This window comes from Ovis aries, chromosome 2, assembly GCF_016772045.2.
Source record: "Ovis aries strain OAR_USU_Benz2616 breed Rambouillet chromosome 2, ARS-UI_Ramb_v3.0, whole genome shotgun sequence".
NCBI classification, from domain to species: Eukaryota; Metazoa; Chordata; class Mammalia; order Artiodactyla; family Bovidae; genus Ovis; species Ovis aries.
In genome coordinates, this window is record NC_056055.1 from 82,766,296 (window position 1) to 82,787,899 (window position 21,604).

Here is a 21,604-nt window from a genome sequence, read left to right on the forward strand (position 1 = left end):
ATTAAAAACAAAATTCACTGTCTATTAGAAACTTAAGTATTCACAAGTAAAATGACACAAAGTCTGGGATTTACTTTAAGATACTAAAAAAAAACCTAGGAGATACTAAATGAAACAAGATGGGCAAAAAAAATATTGATGACAGTTAAAGCTGAAAAATGGTACATGGAAGTTCACTTTAAGATTCTTTCTGCTTTTTACATTCTCTATAACAAAAAGTTTTTTTAAAACTTTAAGTAGCATGCTTAAATATTCAAATCAGCTCTCCTCCACATTTATCCATTGAAAGCACTCATATATCCTTTTATTTTTTTTTCCTAGTTCAGAAACTTTATCATGGCACAAAGTGTAAGTGCAAGAGGTTTTTTAAAAAAATAAGATATAAATTTTACCATCTCAAAATTGTTTTGACAATTCTTCTAGAACCTAAAACCTCATAAATTCATCTCTACTTTTATTCTAGTTCTATAAGGTTTAACAGAACCTTCCATGAAGCTCCCTAACAAGAACTGTTCAACTGCCAAGACACTTTAAGCAACGTTCAGATTCTCCTAGTCCATTTCTCCCTACATAAGTAAGTTATATCGATTCCTTGGTGGGTGGCAGGATAACAGAAAAAAAAAAAAAAAAAAAAACTTAGCCTTTGAAAAAGAAGACTAAGGCTCTGGTCTTAATATCTAGACACTCTAAATGAGACAGCCTCTCATACTTAAATGGGGAGTGTGTGCTCAGTCACTAAGCTATGTCTGATTCTTCGTGACTCCAGTAGCCCACCAGGCTCCTCTGTCCACGGGACTTCCCAGGCAAGAATACTGGTATGGGTTACCATTTCCTTCTTCAAGGAGTCTTCCTGATCCAGGGATTGAACCCATGTCTCCTGCATTGACAGGTGGATTCTTTACCACTGAGCCACCCAGGAAGCCTGGGTTGCTTACCTGTGAAATAAGGAGTTTGAAGGTAAAGAATCATCCTGCAATGTGGGAGACTCGAGTTTGATCCATGGGTTGGGAAGATCCCCTGGAGAAGGGAAAGTCTACCCACTCCAGTATTCTGGTCTGGAAAATTCCATGGACTGTATAGGAGAAAAGGAAATTATACCCATTTGAATGAAGAGTTTCAAAGAATAGCAAGGAGAGATAAGAAAGCCTTCCTCAGTAATCAATGCAAAGAAATAGAGAAAAACAATAGAATTGGAAAGACCAAATATCTCTTCAGAAAATTAGAGATACCAAGGGAACATTTCATACAAAGATGGGCTCAATAAAGGACAGAAATGGTATGGACCTAATGGAAGCAGAAGACATTAAGAAGAGGTGGCAAGAATACAGAGAAGAACTATACAAAACAGATCTTAATGACCCAGATAACCACGACGGTGTGATCACTAACCTAGAGTCAGACATCTTGGAATGCAAAGTCAAGTGGGCCTTAGAAAGCATCACTATGAACAAAGCTAGTGGAGGGGATGGAATTCCAGTTAAGCTGTTTCAAATCCTAAAAGATGATGCTGTGAAAGTGCTGCACTCAATATGCCACCAAATTTGGAAAACTCAGCAGTGGCCAAAGGACTGGAAAAGCTCAGTTTTCATTCCAATCCCAAAGAAAGGCAATGCCAAAGAATAAGCCAACTACTGCCCAATTGTACTCATCTCACATGCTAGCAAAGAAATGCTCAAAATTCTCCAAGCCAGGCTTCAACAATACATGAACTGTGAACTTCCAGATGTTCAAGCAGGATTTACAAAAGGCAGAGGAATCAGAGATCAAATTGGCAATATCCACTGAATCATAGAAAAAGCAAGAGTGTTCCAGAAAAACATCTATTTCTGCTTTATTGAATATGCCAAAGCCTTTGACTGTGTGGATCACAAAAAACTGTGGAAAATTCTGAAAGAGATGGGAATACTGAACAATCTGGCTTGCCTCCTGAGAAATCTGTATGCAGGTCAGGAAGCAACAGTTAGAACTGGACATGGAGCAACAGACTGGTTCCAAATCGGGAAAGGAGTACGTCAAGGCTGTATATTGTCACCCTGCTTATTTAACTTATATGCAGAGCACATCATGAGAAACGCTGGGCTGGATGAAGCACAGGCTGGAATCAAGATTGCCAGGAGAAATATCAATAACCTCAGATATGCAGATGACACCACCCTTATGGCAGAAAGTGAAGAACTAAAAAGCCTCTTGATGAAAGTGAAAGAGGAGAGTGAAAGAGTTGGCTTAAAGCTCAACATTCAGAAAACGAAGATCATGGCATCCGGTCCCATCACTTCATGGCAAATAGATGGAGAAACAATGGAAAGAGTGTCAGACTTTATTATTTGGGGCTCCAAAATAACTGCAGATGGTGACTGGAGCCATAAAATTAAAAGATGCTTGCTCCTGAGAAGAAAAGTTATGACCAACCTAGATAGCGTATTCAAAAACAGAGACATTACTTTGCCAACAAAGGTCCATCTAGTCAAAGCTATGGTTTTTCCAGTAGTCACGTATGGATGTGAGAGTTGGACTAGAAAGAAAGCTGAGCAGCAAAGAATTGATGCTTTTGAACTGTGGTGCTGTAGAAGACTCTTGAGCCTCTCTTGGACTAAAGGAGATCAAACCAGCCAATCCTAAGGGAAATGAGTCCTGAATATTCATTGGAAGGACTAATGCTGAAGCTGAAACTCCAATACTTTGGCCATCTGATGTGAAGTACTGACACATTTGAAAAGACCCTGATGGTGGGAAAGATTGAAGGCAGGAGGAGAAAGGGATGACAAAAGATGAGATGGTTGGATGGCATCACTGATTCAATGGGTAAGCTCCTGGAGCTGGTGATGGACAGGGAGCCCTAGAGTGCTATAGTCCATGGGGTCTCAAAATCATGGACACAACTGAGTAACTGAACTGAACTGAACTGATACAGTCTATGGAGTCACAAAGAGTTGGACAGGATTGAGTGACTTTCACTAAGGCTTCTAATAATATGTGTTCTTATGTCTGAAAAATCAACTTCCTATTGTGTACGATATTGGTATCATAATAACCAAAGAAACTGGGTTTCCAAGCTACTTCAAAATAAACTTTAATAGGAAATCAGTGCATAATGGATTTGAAATAAAACCTTTTTCCATTTCAAGAAACTTTTTAGGGCACTCTGTGATAATGAAGCACACGGGGTCCCATGGGTTTTCCACTCCCCTAATTTAGGCTGTGTTCCCCCAATCTAGAAGCACAGCATCACACACAGCAAGTCATTTTTTTCAAACCAATTATCCATGGTGGTTTTTCTGCAAAATGCTGTATTTTCAAATTATTAAGGCTCCAGGGAACAGAAGTTGAGTATCACTTCCCATTTATAAGCAGTATTGTCTCTTCTAACATGTACACAGGTTGTGCTCCAACCAAAACACATGAAAAGAGCACACATATCTGTTATAGTAGTCAGGATAAGGATTCTGATGAAAGCCTCACCAACAATGTACTGTTTTCCTTTCTGTTTGAAAGATATTCATAATCTGATTTTTCATCTATAGCCATGTGGTTGAAGAAAATGAAAAAGACTGTGACGAAGGCATCAACAGGGTTTGCCCTCTGATAACAGGATGATATATGGAGATTCACTGTAAGTTCTGTAAGAACTGTAAGTTCTTGATTTTTGTTTTAATAATAAACTGAACCAAAAAAAAATTTTTAAATTGTGCTTAAACAACATGTATCCCTCAAGATCCTTTGTATCCTTCCAGATCACTTGTATCTTTGATTTTAATTCAAAATCTGATATTTGAACATTTCATATTTAATCCTTGTGATACAAACTCTAGGGATATAAGGAATTGTTGCTGTTCTATCTAGCCCCTAAAGCAAACTTAAACATTCAAGAGATTACTAAGCTGTTTCCTTGCATTTTTCTAGGACATCACTGAATGTTAGTAGTTATTCAACTATTTGTGAAAGCTGCTCATTCACCTACTTCTACTTAGAAAAACCTTGAGAGTTTATCATTTGTCAGACTGTAGTTTGGGCTAGGGTTGTTTTTTAAAGTTTGAATATATGATGGTTTCTCCCTATAGATTCTTAGATGGTGGGAAAAAGGGTTCTAAGGTCGCAAACTTAATAAACATATACTGCCAATATCCACTCAGAGATATTCATATTCATAGCAGACAGTAGCATGTTAAATATTCTACAAAATGATTTATGAATAAGAAAGTTTAAAGTTTTGTATAAATAAAATTTTCCAATCTTAGTTGAATGCTCTCATATCTAGCTCATCTATTAATACTCTTTGCCTGTTGGGCTGCTGTCTATGGAGTCGCACAGAGTCGGACACGACTGACGTGACTTAGCAGTAGCAGCAGCAAACTTGAATTATGAAAGGCTAGTCTCTGATTCTGGTTCTATTGGTGACTGTTATTTATTTCCTGTACTTGATTGAATGCATGATACTAAGCTGGCATTATTACTCTTTAGCCCCGAGTATTCCCTTGAGGCCGTTGGCTTAATTCATTAGATATTTAATACCATATCCTTATAGAACTCTATAAAGTGCAAATTGAAATTGAGCACAACATATAAGACTCTATTACTAAACAGAACCTTTGCAAATTCATCACAAATAAGTCTCTAGGGTTTGGAAATATATTACAACTTCAAAAAACCTAGCTAAAGAGACTTATTTGTATGACAGAACTGTAACTTTTTTAAACAGTGTTTTTCTCTAGTACCTACAATAAGCAGAACACTACTCCTAAAGACTGTTTTGAGAGTCCAGTATAAATTTTTAAACTGCTTTTAAAATTGTGATTACATAATACCAACACACCTCTAAGTAGTGCTAGTTTTTGCTAATATATCAATTTATTGATTTTTGTATAAGATTTATTTCTCATAATGCTCAAAAGTAAGATGGTCATGCAGACAGATTCTTCATAATCTGATTTACATTATTCTCTGTGAAGCACAGTTTTCATAAATAATAAAAATAAATAAATAATAAAAAAGTATTTATCTGCTTCTGCCATTCTAATAATCGCTGATTCATCTAAGCCTGAATATAAAACTCCTAAAACACTATTTAATAGACATTTAGTGATATAGTAAAAGTATTTGTAACATACAGCTGGGCTTTATAAATGGAAAATTTAACAGCTTCTCAGTCTGATAAGTATTTGAACAACTAGTAATCTTAGGTAAAATTTTTAGTTTGTTAAATTTCTGGCCTTGAAAATACTACAAGCTTGAGTCTCAAGAAAGCAACTTAAATTAGAGGAAAAACTCAGACCTATCTCTATTTTTCCTATTACATCATAAGTTACAAAGGACTAGTTTAATGATTTCAAGGGAATTATATCAACAAGGAATTTAGTCTATGAATTGGCTCAGGTGGAAGAAATTTCAGGTAGACAAGTTCTCAGATGGAATATTTTGTGAGGTTAACTATTAGAATAATAAAAGAAACTTTCAACAAGCAAATTGATAAGCTGACCCGGTTCAATTAATTTAACTATTAAAATCTAAAATGATGGAAAGCAGTATCCAAGAAACTAATTTGTCAAGAGCGGTAAAAGCAGTCACGCAGTTTAAGACTAGGAAATTCAAAACAGAAACCAAGCAAGAAAAAAGTATTCCAGAATCTAGGAAAACAATGTAATAGCAGCTGTACATCCCTTTGTTACTGCCTCAGTTTTCTTTTTTTCTTCCTTTATATATAAAAGAATACAAAGCTAAAACATGAATATTATATAATACAGACGCTAGCAAATTTAATTTCTGCACTATTTCTCAGAAGAAAATTAAGCAAATTATAAAGATTCCTACAAAATGTTTAACACTATTAAGCACTGTTCAGTTTTTAAATGTTCTATATTCTACAAAACTAAAAATTACAATGATTTTATGAAATGTAACTTTTTGCATTCTGGAAGACAAAAAATATAACTGTAATATGCTAAAACAAAAACACTTTTTGCATTAAATTTTTAAACTTACAGGAGCATTTCTCATTGCATGAATTTAGATCTTTTAAACTTTTACCTAATGTTTTAAAATGAAATTAGGATAATCATTTAGTTACACTATATCCTTTGTTTTTATCTACTTGGAATAAATCTGAAAGGTTTAGGTTCGTGGTTCAGATTATCAGGAAAGGTGGAATGACACATACTGTCCATAATTTTACTATCTTTGATTCACATAGTTCACTCGGTTTTAAGGACTATGGCAAGTGTAGATTTTAGTGCAAAATTGACATGAACAGAATAAGGCAGATGTAGGAAATAATTCACAGTAAATTTTAAACATTTCTGCCAATTGTAAACACAAGTATATTTTAAGCGACCAGTAAGTAGTCACTGAATACCAATTAGTGCAGGGGTTTTCAGACATGTACTAAAGCCATTACAATATCAAGTGGTACTCAATATGCCCTTTAGAATACTCCCTTCAAGACGACAGGCAAGTGTGACTAAAGAACTTGTGAAGATGGACAAGAACAGCCATGAGGCATTTTATTTTGAAAATCTGAAGAAAGCAATTTTCACCGAACAGAAGCACTGCATTTGGTTTAGGAAATTTATAAAGATAGTACTGTCCTGCCCTCATGTTTTCATTATAGTTGAAGTCTTCTTCCCACAGTGGCTTATTGTGCACATTACAAAACCTTCAGGGTCTCAGAATCAAAGTAACACACATTTTTTTTAAGCATGTGTGAAAACGAATCATTCTTCCTTACTCTTAATATAATATGCCTTTACAGACTTCTCCAATAATTCTAGTCATCTTGATAAAAGAAAATCACCAAGACAATACAATGATTTTACAAAGAGAAAGAATGACAGTTTCTCTTCTACTTTTCAAAAATGTTTTACAATATTATTTGAAATTGGCTTTATTCAGCAGGCTGAAAGAGGAATCAACTCTTACAGGGTGACACTCTCTATCATAAAGAACACCTACACTTCTGCACAACACATCCATTGCCACACATTCACGACGTTATTGTTATTACCATTAGAATCTTTTCCAGAACAATTTTCTGACGAGGAAAATATGGCTTTGTTTAGAAAAAGCTGACAACGTCAGTAAAACAAGCAATAAAATATAAAGGGTTGAGGGTTTAGCTTTTCTTCTTACTCCCACAAGTCTGATGAAGGCCCTGTTATTTCTGGCCTTCGCTAATGAGACTGGTGTTTCGCCTATCAGTGGTTCACGTAGCCAGCAAATATCAATTTGCCTCTGCTGAGCCCCACGTGTTGCACATGGTTCCTAGGCTCTGAATACACAGTAGCCAAAACAGATAAAGTCTCTGTCCTCACAATGCAGACAGACTCAGACAATTAATCCCATAAGCAAATATGGAACAACATACTATGAGTACAGAGAGGGAACAATACCAGGTGTCAAGAGGTTTCAGAATGAAATCCCTCAATTTAGGCTGGGACATGAAAAATGACCAAGAATTTGCCAGGTGAAGAGTCAGAAGAGGAGTGTTCCAGAGGGCATGGCTTATATGAAGGTCTTGGGTGTTACACTTTCAAATCTAAACAAAGCAGTCGGCTTAAGCACGAGAAGGAAGCAGACAGCCCCTGCTGAGACTGGAGCAGTGGTCAGAGGCCAGATTCACAGAAAGATCTGTGAATCATGTGAGGGAATCCTGATTCTCTCCGAGGAGAAGCAGGATGTAACTGAAGCAGGGGAATGATATGACGTTATGTTTTAAAAGATGGTTCTGTCTACAGAATAGATCGGGGAGGTAGGGTAGGATCTCAGAGCCCAAACTCTTCAGCTGATTTTCAAATCCTTTCTTAAAAGACCTCCCATTATTTCCACTCACACAAACAGCCGCCAGCCACAGGGCACACACACGGCCATTCGGAAACTTACTTCCCCACCTCAGTGCTTGACTCTGTTACTGTCTTCATCCACCCTGCCCCCTGCTTTACAGGTTAAAATCTCAGCATGCTAAAGGAGACCCACCCGACTCCACCCGACTCAATGTCAATTCCTCCATGAAGACTATTTCACCATTCTTTAAATCCTATGGCACTCAGTAGAAAAACATGGAGCAGCAGAAAGGGAATCCTGAATTTTGGCTTTAACTGCTAAGCTTCAGGACTATTTGGTTTCCTGAGATTACTGGACATGCAACTCCTCAACCCTCAGATATACTCACCCAAGTTATGGACTGAAAACCACTGATAATGAGCTTTTTTTTGTTTTTTTTTTACATTTTTAATTAAATGGAGAATTTTAAAGACAACTTTCAAATACACTTTGTTCTGCTCTATAAGTCATTTTTGCACACATACCAACAAAGATTGTTAGCTAATCTTTGCGTCCATGTTTAATAATCTCCCTCTAACTGTGGCAAAAAGGCATGAGTATATCTGATGAAATATATTTAACCCAGTAGACTTTAAGAAAGAAAAAGAGCAAAGTATGAATTTAGAGAGTCAATTTTGAAATTTTGAAATTTATATTTTTTCCTAGAGCTGCCCTAGAGTTAGGTTATAGTTTCATCTAGAAGAAATAACTAGATTGACTCAGACACCAAGTGTCTAATATCACACTTTTATTTATTGTTCACATTGTACCTAGTTCCAAAAGAAAGCATGGTTTCTTTTAAATGAGAACTTTCAGTAACTGGCACCTGAGAACTGCTTAAAGTTTGGCTCCACCTTAAAATTCCCCATTAAGAGGAACAAACTGATCTGACTGAATGAGAATTTATGCTCCTGCTATAATCCAACCAACTAATATGGCCAGACCATCATTAGTCACATACATACTGAGGTTTCTAAAAGATTACTCTGTCTAAAAAAAAAAAGTTCAATTTTAATAAACACATAAATATATGGGAATTTTGTAACTTCAATAACATTGGATCAGTTGCTGCTGCTACTAAGTCGCTTCAGTCATGTCCGACTCTGTGTGACCCCGTAGACAGCAGCCCACCAGGCTCCCCCGTCCCAGGGATTCTCCAGGCAAGAACACTGGAGTGGGTCGCCATTTCCTTCTCCAAAGCATGAAAGAGAAAGCTCAGTCGTGTCTGACTTTTCGAGACCCCATGGACTGTAGCCTACCAGGCTCCTCCATCCAAAGGAGTTTCCAGGCAAGAGTACTGGAGTGGGTTGCCATTGCCTTCTCCGATTTGATCAGTACATGACCTTAAAAAAAAACTGTACTGCAATCATTTCGTGAAGAAATATAATCCATATTGATTCAATTATGAAATTTTGACTAAATGAAACTTATGGAAGGAGCTGACATTTTCCTCCATTGTCCCTAGAGGCGACTCCTTATCACTCACCTTGATCTCTTTCGTGCCATGTTCGACTTCCAGCAGCTGGTGAATTCGGAGAGGGATAAAAGTCTCCTGTAGGACTTGGTTCCATATTTTCATCTATGGATATAGTTTTGGGTCTTTTGCTGTTAAAATATGACAACAGTTAATGTTAATGGGAATTCTAGGAAGATGTGTATCACCTAAAAGTTTATAATCTAAGAATATTCTTGCTGGAGAAATTTCCACAAACACAAGTAATAATATCCCAGAAATAATGGTGAGTATTCAAGACATCAACAGGAGTAGCAAGCATTTCCAGTTTTTTGTATCATTTATTATAACAGTAGAATTATATTTGTGTAATGAATAGGATGTCTCTTATATTTACCTTTTGAAATGTATTTCCAGTAGTAAAATACTATTTTTGGTAGTTAAAAAGTGAATTCTTAATGTGATATATATACTAACTTAAAAATTGTTATTAAGATTGCACCTAAATCATAATTATCAATATTAATAATGTTCATTTGTACAGTACTTGCCATTAACAATGTAATCCTCTCATATGAATTCATAGATAAGTAAGGTCCATAACCTTTCTAAACTCAATTTAATTATCTGTAAAATGGAAACAATAAAACATTGCTCAAAGGGGAATTGTAGGGAGGATTAAATGAGTTATTAAATATACAGCTCATACATTTAGTGGCGGCACTTATTAAATAGTAATTATTAGTAGTAACCCTATAATTAATAATATTAAAAATTTATAGTACTTCTCTGATTATAAACTGTTTCATATATTCTTATTTACCTTTTCCTAAAAAAAAATACAGTTGCTGATCCTTTACTCTTAAGGTCAACCATGAAAATCGTCATTGCCAAATTCAAACCCAATGGTATAATTCCAAAATAATATATTTTAATAAAGAAAACATGGTTTTATCACTATAACTAAGAAAAATGAATATTTAGAGCCACAATTAAAAAGCTATTCTATGCCACATGCAATATTGCTTAATATATGCCTTCATCTCTCCACCAATATTCTATTAAACAATTATGAATATGAAAATGGATATTGTTTCCTTAAAGTAAAAAAAAAATTCTTATTCACACTCATGCAGGTAAAAACTAAAAAAAGGAAATCTTCTGAATAAACTTGAGGTAGTGATAAAATCCCACGGACAGAGGAGCCTGGAGGCTGCAGTCCATGGGGTCACTAAAAGTCAGACACAACTGAGTGACTTCACTTTCACTTTTCACTTTCATGCATTGGAGAAGGAAACGGCAACCCACTCCAGTGTTCTTGCCTGGAGAATCCCAGGGACAGGGGAGCCTGGTGGGCTGCCGTCTATGGGGTCGCACAGAGTCGGACATGACTAAAGCGACTTAGCAGCAGCAGTGATAAAAAACCTAATATCATAGGATTTCAGAGTTGTAACTGACTTTAGAAGCCACACACATAATCCAATCCTCCATTTTATTACAAGTAGGGAGACAAATTTGAAGAAAATCAATTGTCCAGAGCATGTTAATTGTAGCAGCCTGACTTCCTAGACTGTACTCTTTCAAAATCCTGGAAACATGCGCATGTCTGGGTATACTCATAGATACATTTGTGATTAAGATTTAACTCACAACTCCCAAACTATTAAAATTATGTAGAAGATGGCAATTTCTATTAGTGTTAATTCACAGTGAGAATAAATAGTAGATACTTAGTTTCTTTCTAGGGTATCCAAAATTAGAATGTATTTTTAAACCCCTCCTTCAATCTAATTCTTTCATCTGTGAATCAACAGTAAATACAGGAAAACTTGAAATGAGGGAGAAAAGATTTTTACAAGGAAATAAAAGATAAATGTTTTTTAAAACTTTTTTATTCTAAATGACATAGTATTGTATTTAATACTGAATGATCATGAGGAAAGAGCTGGTGGACAAGATACCGATCCATCATATAAAATAAAAATATTACTATTCACATTTTAAATTTAGAAAAATCAAAGCATTTTAAACAAATTACCATATCACAGACAATTCTAATAATAAACCTAATACTTGCTATGAAATTTTCCTATAGGAAAACACAGTTTGACCATAAATGACACACAATTAAATTAGCTAATAAATGTACAAATGTGCACCACCCCATAATTAATCCAAATGCAATTAATTTTTGTTACTGAGACTAGCATAGGAAAATGGTTACCCAGATTTTTTTATTTTTTAAAGTTGATATTATAAAATACATGTTTTGCTCTGGAATTCATGTAGGATCTTTTATCTGATCATGGGTATTTTCAGTGCTCTGAAGATGAGATTGGTCTTTCTGTATTGAAGATTCGACCTCCAAAAACCCCAATAAAGCTACAATATCTGTTTATCTTGCCTTCTCTTTCACTCAGTCCTTTTCTATCATTCTACAATAAAGGAACATATCATGACATTCTAATGCACAATAACTTTCCAAGCTAATTTTCCCTCATTTAAATAGAAGATTTCCTTTTAAACTCCTGAAGGTTACAATTAGAAGGTTAAGAGAGAAAAATGAGAATGTCAGCAGAGAACTAACTAAAAGACAAAGTCACCTCACTGTAGCTCTTTCCCAACTGGCTCAGCCAAATCTCAGAGCAGGTAATACTTTCACTGGTAACTAAAAGTTAACTAAATTATTCAAAGAGCATCAACTAATTGAAGAACTTGGCAAACCTGTGGCCTAGAATAAGGCCTTTTAAAGTTAAATAAATGATACATTTTATTTTTCACTTCATTATCCCCAGTTTGGACATGCTATTAGGATAAAAGTTGGGTGGATCAATCCTAAACCAGGGCAACATCATTTTTAAGGTCACCCCAAAATAATTATATGACTTGTGAAATTACAATACTTCATAGAAGATAAAAATCATATTAATACATTTTCATAGTTCCCTTGTCCCCCCACCCCCGAAATGATTGTTTAAAATGCTCTGAACAACAATTACACTTAACTTTCAAATTTCAAAATACATTTAACCAAGAAAGATTAAAACTCTGTGAAAAATCAGCAAAAAATCTTGAACTGTTTGTTTTATTTCCCTGTGTTTACTGGCCAACGTATCTATGTGCATGTATCCCTACCTACTTATTTGCATATCAGACTGAGAAGAAAAGCAGTTCCTCTCTCAGTTACCTGCTTGGTGGAGAAGACAAAGACCTCTGAAGATTGACCCCCGAGTTCATGTCATGATAGTATGGTTGGCTTGGGATTTCTCCAATTGGAAAGTTGACTCCAGTTCCCTGGGTTATGGGCGCTGAGGAATAAGACAACAAAAAGAGCATTGGGAATGGCATTTCGTACTGTCATCTCTATTCAGGTATAATAATCTCATATTTTCCATGCCTCTGGGCGAGGATGAGAGGAATTCTCTTTCCCTTAAGACTCTAGTATCAACCATCCACTGGTTAAGACCTGCAAGCATCCTCACTATGCCAATGTTCAAGTGTGGAAACTCAAGGCACTAAAATAGTCACCACTGGTTATCCCTTCCTCTACTCGCACTGCCCAAGCTTCTTTATTCAGTCCTTACTGTTAGCCGTCACTACATCTGCCATCCCACTAGTCTATGGATGCACCACCGGGAACACACATGCTGATTATTGCTCAGGACAAAGCAAGCCCCTCTGTACTAACTCAGCTCTTAAAAATCAAATTATTGTTAAACAAATCAAATTAAAATATTTCCATAAAAATATTATTTTATAATAATATTAACATTAATATTAAAGTACATTAGATATCATATTTATAATTATTTGATATAAAAATAATTATTGTATTAGGCAAGTATATAAGTAAAATCAACAAATATGAAATAAAAGTCAAGATTTCTTTTTTCAAAATACATATTTGGTTTCATATATGAATGGGAAGTACAGTTTTACTCTATGTCTTGTTTTTAAAAAAGTTTATATGCCCAACTTCATAAGTCATTTAAAATATACTCTAGGAGTTTTATACTTTAAGGTATAAATCAAGAAGTCTTTTTAGTTTGCTGATATATTGTGAACTGAGATTTTTTATGTAAGTATTGGTTGTCATACCATGGATTACAGCTTTTTAAATTTTTAAAATTGGTTTCTAAACCTCCTGAATAAATCTTTCAGGCAGCACATTGTATTAGAATGAGAGTACTGGGAAATAGACAGACTTAATATTTTAACTCCCTCTGCCATTTACGTGCTATAAACCTCAGTTTCCTAAACTGTAAAATGAGAATTATAATAAGCTATCAAATATGACTATTTTGAGGATGAAATGAGGTAAGGAGTGATAAAAGTCTATCATGATGCCTAGTGGATAACAGATATTCAACAAGTGTGAGTTCCCTTTCCTTGCTTTCTCCCCCAAAACTCTTCCCTGGCAACCTACAGTGGTTAGCAAAGATGTAATGGTCCAAAAACCTATGAATAGCAGTAAATAGGTACAAATGAATCTATCCACTGAAGGTCTGTGCATTCAACAAGTTATTGTATCCATTACTGACAGGTGCCGAAAGGGACACAAAACTGTCTGAGATATAACATAGTTCCTGTCTGTAATAAGACACATTGGGCAACAAGTTGGGTAAACAAAACAGTCATGAAAAGCACGGAAATACAAGCATAATGCAGATTATAGTGAAACTTCCAAAAGAATGACATGATCAATAAATGCTATAGGATTTCAAGGGAAGAAGCATCCAATATAAGCTTGAATGGTCCAAGAAATCTGCAGAAAGCCACAGCTGGCCCAGGGCTCTAGAGGATGAGGTGGGTACTAAAGGGAAGTTACTCTAAATAGCAGTTGCTACAAGAGCAAGGTCATGGGCAGAGATGACATGCAAGGTGGAGATCAGCCAGGTTGGAGTCAAAGGACAATGATTAAGAATAAATTCTACTTCTTCACCTGTTTTCACCAGGCCTTCAAGATCATCAATGAGGGAAAGTCTATTCTAGCCCATGGCAACAAAACTCTAGAGCCTCTGAGATTCACACTACAACAGAGAGTCCACTTTATCTTCCCCTTTCTCCAAATTAACCTCATGTTGAGTATAAAATTCCAAAGGGACCACTGATTTTCAAGGAATTTTTCTTACGTAGAATTTTTAATAGACATCTGAAATGTGTTCACTATCAGTTGAACTGTATTTCAATATCAGGCAGGCCAAGACTAACAAAGCATCTTTTTAGAAAATGTGATTAGAAGGTACACGCTTTATGGCAGAGAAATAATCAAGGAATATACAATTGGATATAGCTCTATTAAAAATTAAGTCAAAATAAATTAATACATACAAGATTAGTCTCAGCTGTAAAGATCTGCAGTTTCTGCCTGCTGTTAGGTTGTTCATATTACATAATATGATTTAGCTTCATTTTATATAAACATGCTAGTTTTCAATGTATAACTATGCCTAATGGCTTCAGTTCTTTGGACAGTTAAAATGTAGTTGCTTGTTGTGGCTTGAGGTACACCAGAGGTTGAAAAAAATGCAAGGTAAGAAATCCCACAATAACCACATGCTTTAAAGTTTATTATTAGAACCATGTTCTACGTGACATTGGAAGGCAGAGTAGTGCTGGAAGGAGGCATTTGAGGGGCTCAGTGAAAGTAAAACAATCTGTTTGGCTTTCGACGGTAATAATGGATACAATTCAAAGAACTGAGTTACCAACAGGAAACTTACATGTTATATCTTATATCAATTAGCTGCAATTTATTAAGCTCATGCAATATTTAGACAAAGATTTGTAGTTCCTATTTAATAAACATATGGCATGACAGTCAACACAGATTGCTTGACCATAAGCATACTAGGTATAATTTATAGGAAAATGACAATTACAGATCTTTGGAAATATTATTTTTTTTTCTAAATTTTGTACCAGAAGGATTATTTCAAAATATCAAGGAAGCAACACAAATAATTTATTTACAAGTATTGTATGATCTCACTTATATGTGGAATCTAAACAAACAAAAAACAAGCTCATAGAAAAGTTTACTAGAAGTGGGTATTAGTGGGGAGGGAGAATTGGAGGAAGTCAGCAAAATGTACAAACTTCTAGTTATAAAATAAATAGATGCTGGGGATGTAATGTACAAAACAATGACTATAGCTAATGTAGCATATATATATATATATATATATATATATATATATATATATAAAGATGTTGAGAGAGTAGATCCTAAGAGTTCTCATCACAAGGAAATACCATTTTCTCTTTCTCTCTCTGACAGCTGCATGACTGCATGAGATGATAGACATTAACTAAACTTACTATGGTATTTCACAGTGTATGTCAGTCAAGTCATTATGCTATATACCTTAAAATTATATAGTGCTACATGTCAACTAAGTCTCATTAAAACTGGGGCAGGGGTGTGAGGACAAGACGGAGAGTAAAGCTTTAGTCATGGCTTAAGAAAAAACAAAAGCATTTTGTATACAGATTTACACACAAGCAATATAAAATGTAGTGTAGATTTTGACACTAAATGGGAGATTACAGAAATTAAAGTAGATTAATAATGAACATGGCCAAATTCTAAAACAGCACATGCACAAAAATTATCTAATGACAAAGTCTGTAAGAACAGCAAGTCCCGGCAGATAGGCCTATTTAAAAGCCTCAGGAAAAACTTCTATCAGATGCAAAGATCATTGTTAGCACCTCTCCCAGAGAGCAGCAAGGGGCCTTAAGGCTGCAAATCATGTTTAAGAGGCTGCCAATACCCTCTTAGAAACCAAGCTCAGAAAAACCTCAGATTCTAAGGGTTAGAGGGCAACCCTTAATCTCTCTTATTGTTCTCCTCACTCCAAAAGCTGATCCTAAATCAACTTTTAAGATGGAGATAATATCGTTCACCAGAAAGATCACTATCCTAAAATTGAACAGCTTCATTAGCTAAAGTCAACATGCACATTAGAGGGTCATACCAGAGTAAAACCCCACAGGACAGAAACCATTAACATATCGTAAACCCTCAAGTCAGAATTTGTGATGTACAGCAAAAGGGTTGTGCTGAAGTTGATGTTTACTTAGCAAACCCTATTTCATAAACAATGAAGTTCAATTGTATAAATAAGGTTATAATGTAGATATATTAAACACTTAGGAGAATAACTTCTCAAGCATTTCAGAGACACCTATTTACATATGGGATAGAAAATGTTTGCTGAATTAATTAGCTAATGAATGAATATAGATAATTAACATACTAATTACAAATCAGTAATGCTTGTTATAACAGATAACTTAAAAATCTCTAAGAGAGGAGAGTGTGATTTAAGAAAGAATGAATGATGTATGTTAAATTTACCTCACTTCTGAACTGTTACAGAAATACATTTTTTAAGTTTCAAATTCAGATTTCTCACAGTATCAATATGGGTTTTTATAAGTTTTTATATGGCTCTCCCATAGCATCTAACATAATGTTACCTCTAATGAGGAACTAATAATATTTTCTGACAGATAACACTATTATCCTTATAAGAAGGATAGAAACATAAAACTGAGAAAATTACAAATTTAAACAAATAATTTCATAAAGTCTCATAACTGTAGCAGCATAGCCTCTCTGCTAAAGAGCAACACACACACACACACACACACACACACACACACACACACACACCTTCAAATACTCCCTTTCTTACACAATGCTATTAAGTGGTAGTAAGTCACTCAGGCACGTTCCTTTACAAATTAAAAATAAACATAAAAAGTTCAAATACTGCAGTCTTAGCACAACACATATTGATCAGGAAAAACACAGAAGTCTCATGGCCTTGGTCAGTGAAATAGACCACCAAAATCCTCTTGCCTAGCAAACATGAATGCAATAGACACAGGGATACAGGATATGAAGTTCTGGTCACTTATACTACTCCTTAGTCAACAGACAAAGCCAGAAGTATTTGGGGCATAATATTTATCCACTGCAGAATTATGTCAGAAAGGATGCTACTAAAGTCTTAAATGTTTATTTACAGAACTCTCTGAAACACAGGCTAGGTGCACTAGTCACTTCAGAAATCTGAATTTGAGAAACTACAGTTCCAAAGACAAAGTCACCTATGGCATTGGAGACTACTTCACTGAATGCCATGCTGAAGTACTACCTATACTTAGCCTCAGCAACTCTTTTTTTTTTTTTCTTTTTGGATCATCATAATTCTTGTTCATGACCTCTGAATTTGACCCAAGTGAAAAACACAGCTTAAACAGGGACCAGAGTGGCCCTACATCATCTGAATAAACCATTTCAAACTGTGACACTCCCTATCAAAATGCCAGGTGAAAATACAGCTATCAAAGGTACATACATAAGCTAAATCAAAGAAGAGAGCAAGTAGAAATGAGTCACTCCCTTCAGCATAATCAATGAGATCAGAACTGCCTCTTACCTATATCTGCAGACACCATCATAATAACTAAAAGAGGTGATCAAGAAAACTTCCTCCTTGCTTAGTTAGCTGACCAGGTAAACTTACTCGAGAAAATTCTCCTCCCAGCTGCCAAGAATGGTGTCTCAGGTGAGGTGGCCAGTGAAAACAATTTGGCATTGTTTTGGATAACAATGCTTTCTATCTATATCCAACCACAATCTGCAAAGTTAATTTCTGCATCCCTCTACACTCTGCCTGTTAGCGTGTATATCCTGTACATCTCCAAGCCCCCACCAAAATGTTAGCAAAATGAAAAAGCACTTATCTACAGGAAACTTATGTGGGTTATCATAACAACACCGAGTACATTTAATTAATCACACTTCCTTTGATATAAATGACCATCTATGGTCACAGAGTGAACAGTGAATTAAATGAACACCAACAACACAGCAAGCAGAACAAACTCCAAATTATTTTTGTACTACAAAAAGTACTGATTTAAATGCAAATATTTCAGAAAGCCAGACAAATTCACTTGTGAAATCAAAAAGTTAGAGATTTTAGAAGTTCAAATTCTCCTAATACATAGTTCCCTTCATACTGTATTTCACTTTCAAAATATAAAACATTTTAAGTCATACTGTATAATTAAATAATAAGAGTTTACTTACTTCTGGATACCCTCACAAGTTCTGATACATTGAAGACTCCAGATTTTACAAAACTATCCTCAAGGTATCCTGAAAATAGACATCAAGAGGAAAGCGATCAACATAAGCAGGAAGCAAATAAATGATTTAACACTAGAATTCACTCAAGTGTTTCAAACCGAAGGTTCGACTAAAAACCAAGTATGCGTACAACAAAGACACGTTAAAAACAAAATGCTGGTGAAATGCAAACTGGGTCTTTTAAAACAGAAGTTTACAGTTTAGAAGCTAAATAATCTCTCAGAAAAAAATTGTAACTTTCCAAGTGTACATGGCAATTGGTCTGGTTTTATTTGCCTGGCTCATGCATAGGGAATGAAGGTTTAGGGGCCCTTGGTCAGTAGCACCTGGTAGACTAAAGTCCAACCATTTGAAAAAAAAAAAAAAAAGAAAGAAAGAAAAAGGAAAACCACAACCACAATTAGCACCTTGTTGGAATTACTTCAAAGATCTCTGGAAACCACTGTTCTTTAACAAATCCTTCCCTGAGTAAAGAAAAGTGAGTTGCTGTTACCAGCCCTCCCACCTTTGTTCCCTTCCTGAATCACACAAAAGCAGAACCGGCACACAGAGCAAATACTTCACACGGGCCTATTTCCGTGCACCTTTAATATACCTCACACAATTTCACTGCTTTCTCACCCTGCTGCCACTCCCTGGTACTCCATTTCAAAAACAGGATCCTTTTTCTGGCAAACAGTGGTGAGGCCAGACCTCCAGGAATGCCTCCTGACCCTTCAGGGACCTCCACCGGTCAGGAGCCAGAGTTAAGTCAAACAGGCTTTCTGGCTGGCCTAGCTCTGCCCAGGACTGGAGATGGGACTCTCACCGACTGTCCTGTCGCCAGGTTCTAGCCATCGAGAAGAAAGTTTAGGGGAAGAACACCTCAGGTAGATGGAATGTGGATACTCTCCGCTGCCCCAGGGAGAGAATAAGTGTGAAAATCCTCAGTATTCGAATGCTTCCAGGGAAAAACTCTAAATTCCAAGAAATGGCAATTTGATCCAATGCTGCAGAGCACTTTGGGGCTGACTGAGAGATTGGATTTAGTGTAGGAAAGACAGGCACAAGTGGTTTAGCAACATGGTACACTCACGTCAAAGAGCTGGGCTTTGACTCCTGACTACACTTTGCCACCATGGCATCCTGGAATAATTAATCATAGTAATTAATAGTGAACTTATAGGAATTAATAATAATAATTGTCCTGGAACATTAGACTCTTTGTGCCTCAGAGTTTTCATTCATATATTAAAGATAATATCAATAAAATTAGCTACTTTACAGAGTTATGAATAAGTGAGATAAAACTATAAATGCAGAGTAGGCACAATTAAACATTACCAATAAATTAGGACTGGCTCATGGAGGTAACAATCACGCACACACTGAAATATACACACTGAATTCCAGTCTCAAGATAACTATAAATAACCATTTAGAAACTTAACCAGAATGAGAGTCACCTCCCTACTTTTTAACCATACATAGCATGAAAAGACAGAAAATCATTTAATTAGTACATATACTTCACTGTTGGGAATAAACAGAGGAGCTGTATATGTCTGAAGGCTGTCTGAACACTGTTTTATATCCATCCATTCACCTTCTTTAGAAAAAAGAATGAAAGAATGAGAAGAAATTATGAGATCTCAGCTGGTGATAAAACTCAGGTCTCATATTAAATCATTACTTTAGAAAAGATATACATTTTTAAGAGGATAAGAACTAAATGTCCCCACTTAATGCAGCTCTATTTTAAGAAACGCCTACTTCTTGAGCAATTAATTTTCTGTCAGGCTGAATTCATTTCAGTGATTACTGAGAAACTTTCAGATAGATACCACTGTACCAAGCGCTAAAAGCCACTGAGACAGAAAAGGACATCAACTCCCGCTCTGTAGCTGGAGACAAGACAGTTTTAATTTCCTGATTGGTTATCATTATTGTTTTTGTTGTTCTAAAGTATAATAGCTTACACTGTACTTTATGTATAGTCAACATTTCACATATGACAAGTACATTAAATATAGAGACTTTACTTATCATGATGACAGCTCGAGTGCTTAACCAACCAGACAAGGTTATTCGCTCTGTAAAGGCCCACGCTCATGCCGTTCTCACATAGCTGCCTCTGATCAGAAGGCCCTCTATCCACACTCAACTCTCAGCCTTCCGTGTCCAGCTCAGCCACCACCTGCTCCATAAACTGCTTCTCCACCCTCCTCTCCCAACCCCTACGCCAGCTAAAATTGATCTCTTTTTCTATATTCACATAGCACCGGGTTTGTACTTACTTTACATCACTTTGTACATTCAAGTTTTCTAAGATAACTGTTTTCAAGTCTTGTGTTTTTTCTTCTTTGGGGCAGTAACTGGGTTTTGTTCATCTCTGTTTCTCCCCTAACAAGTAACTCAGAGCCCACATATACACTAACCAGCAAACACTTGCAGAAAAAAACTGTAAAATTCAACTTTTTGAAACATGGTCACAAATGCATACCTTAATAATTTTATAACAATGAAGATAAAGATAGCTCAAGACTGAAGGATACTTTTACTGATTCTTGTTATTCCCTGGAATTTGTTTGCTTAGGAGTTTATTTAAGTTATTGGGCAGAAAGGGAAAGTGTAATGATTACAGTCAGATTATATCTCTAACTTTGTTGTGTAACTAATGTACAGCTCTAGGCATTTAGTATAAAATAACTACCAAGGCACTAGCAGTGTTCAAACAGTTCACAAATATTTATAAATTGACAAATGAGTGAATAAATGGTAAATATTTCAATTTATTTATACAAATTATACCACGTGTACCCTGATGCTGGGAAAGATGGAGGGCAGGAGAAGAAAGGCGTGACAGATTACGAGATGGTTGGATGGCATCACTGACTCAAGGGACGTGAATGTGAGCAAACTCTGGGAGATAGGGAAGGACAGGGAAGCCCGGGGTACTGCAATCTATGGGGTCACAAAGAGGCAGATATGACTTAGTGACTGAACAATACAGGCTAACATTTCACTATATGGATATTATCTGAAGTTCATTTCCTTATTACTCCAGAGTAGTCAGGACTCTATTTGCTTCACGCTCAAGATGGAGTGATGAGTGGTCCATGAGGAACCAAATCCTAAGGTAGCAAATAGTCACCTCAAGGTAATCCTACCAGGAAGAAGAAAGTAAGACAGTC

At 35.8% G+C, this 21,604-nt stretch overlaps 1 protein-coding gene across 1 annotated transcript in view; it reads right to left on the bottom strand.

The window, feature by feature from the left end:
• NFIB (nuclear factor I B) overlaps positions 1-21,604 on the bottom strand; it is a gene marked incomplete at its 3' end in the record, with an annotated part of 222,746 nt that overhangs the window by 19,930 nt on the left and 181,212 nt on the right. Inside the window, 3 exon segments of the mRNA NM_001267879.1 lie at positions 9,296-9,414; positions 12,450-12,570; positions 18,372-18,440. Coding sequence (NP_001254808.1) covers positions 9,296-9,414; positions 12,450-12,570; positions 18,372-18,440 — 309 coding nt within the window.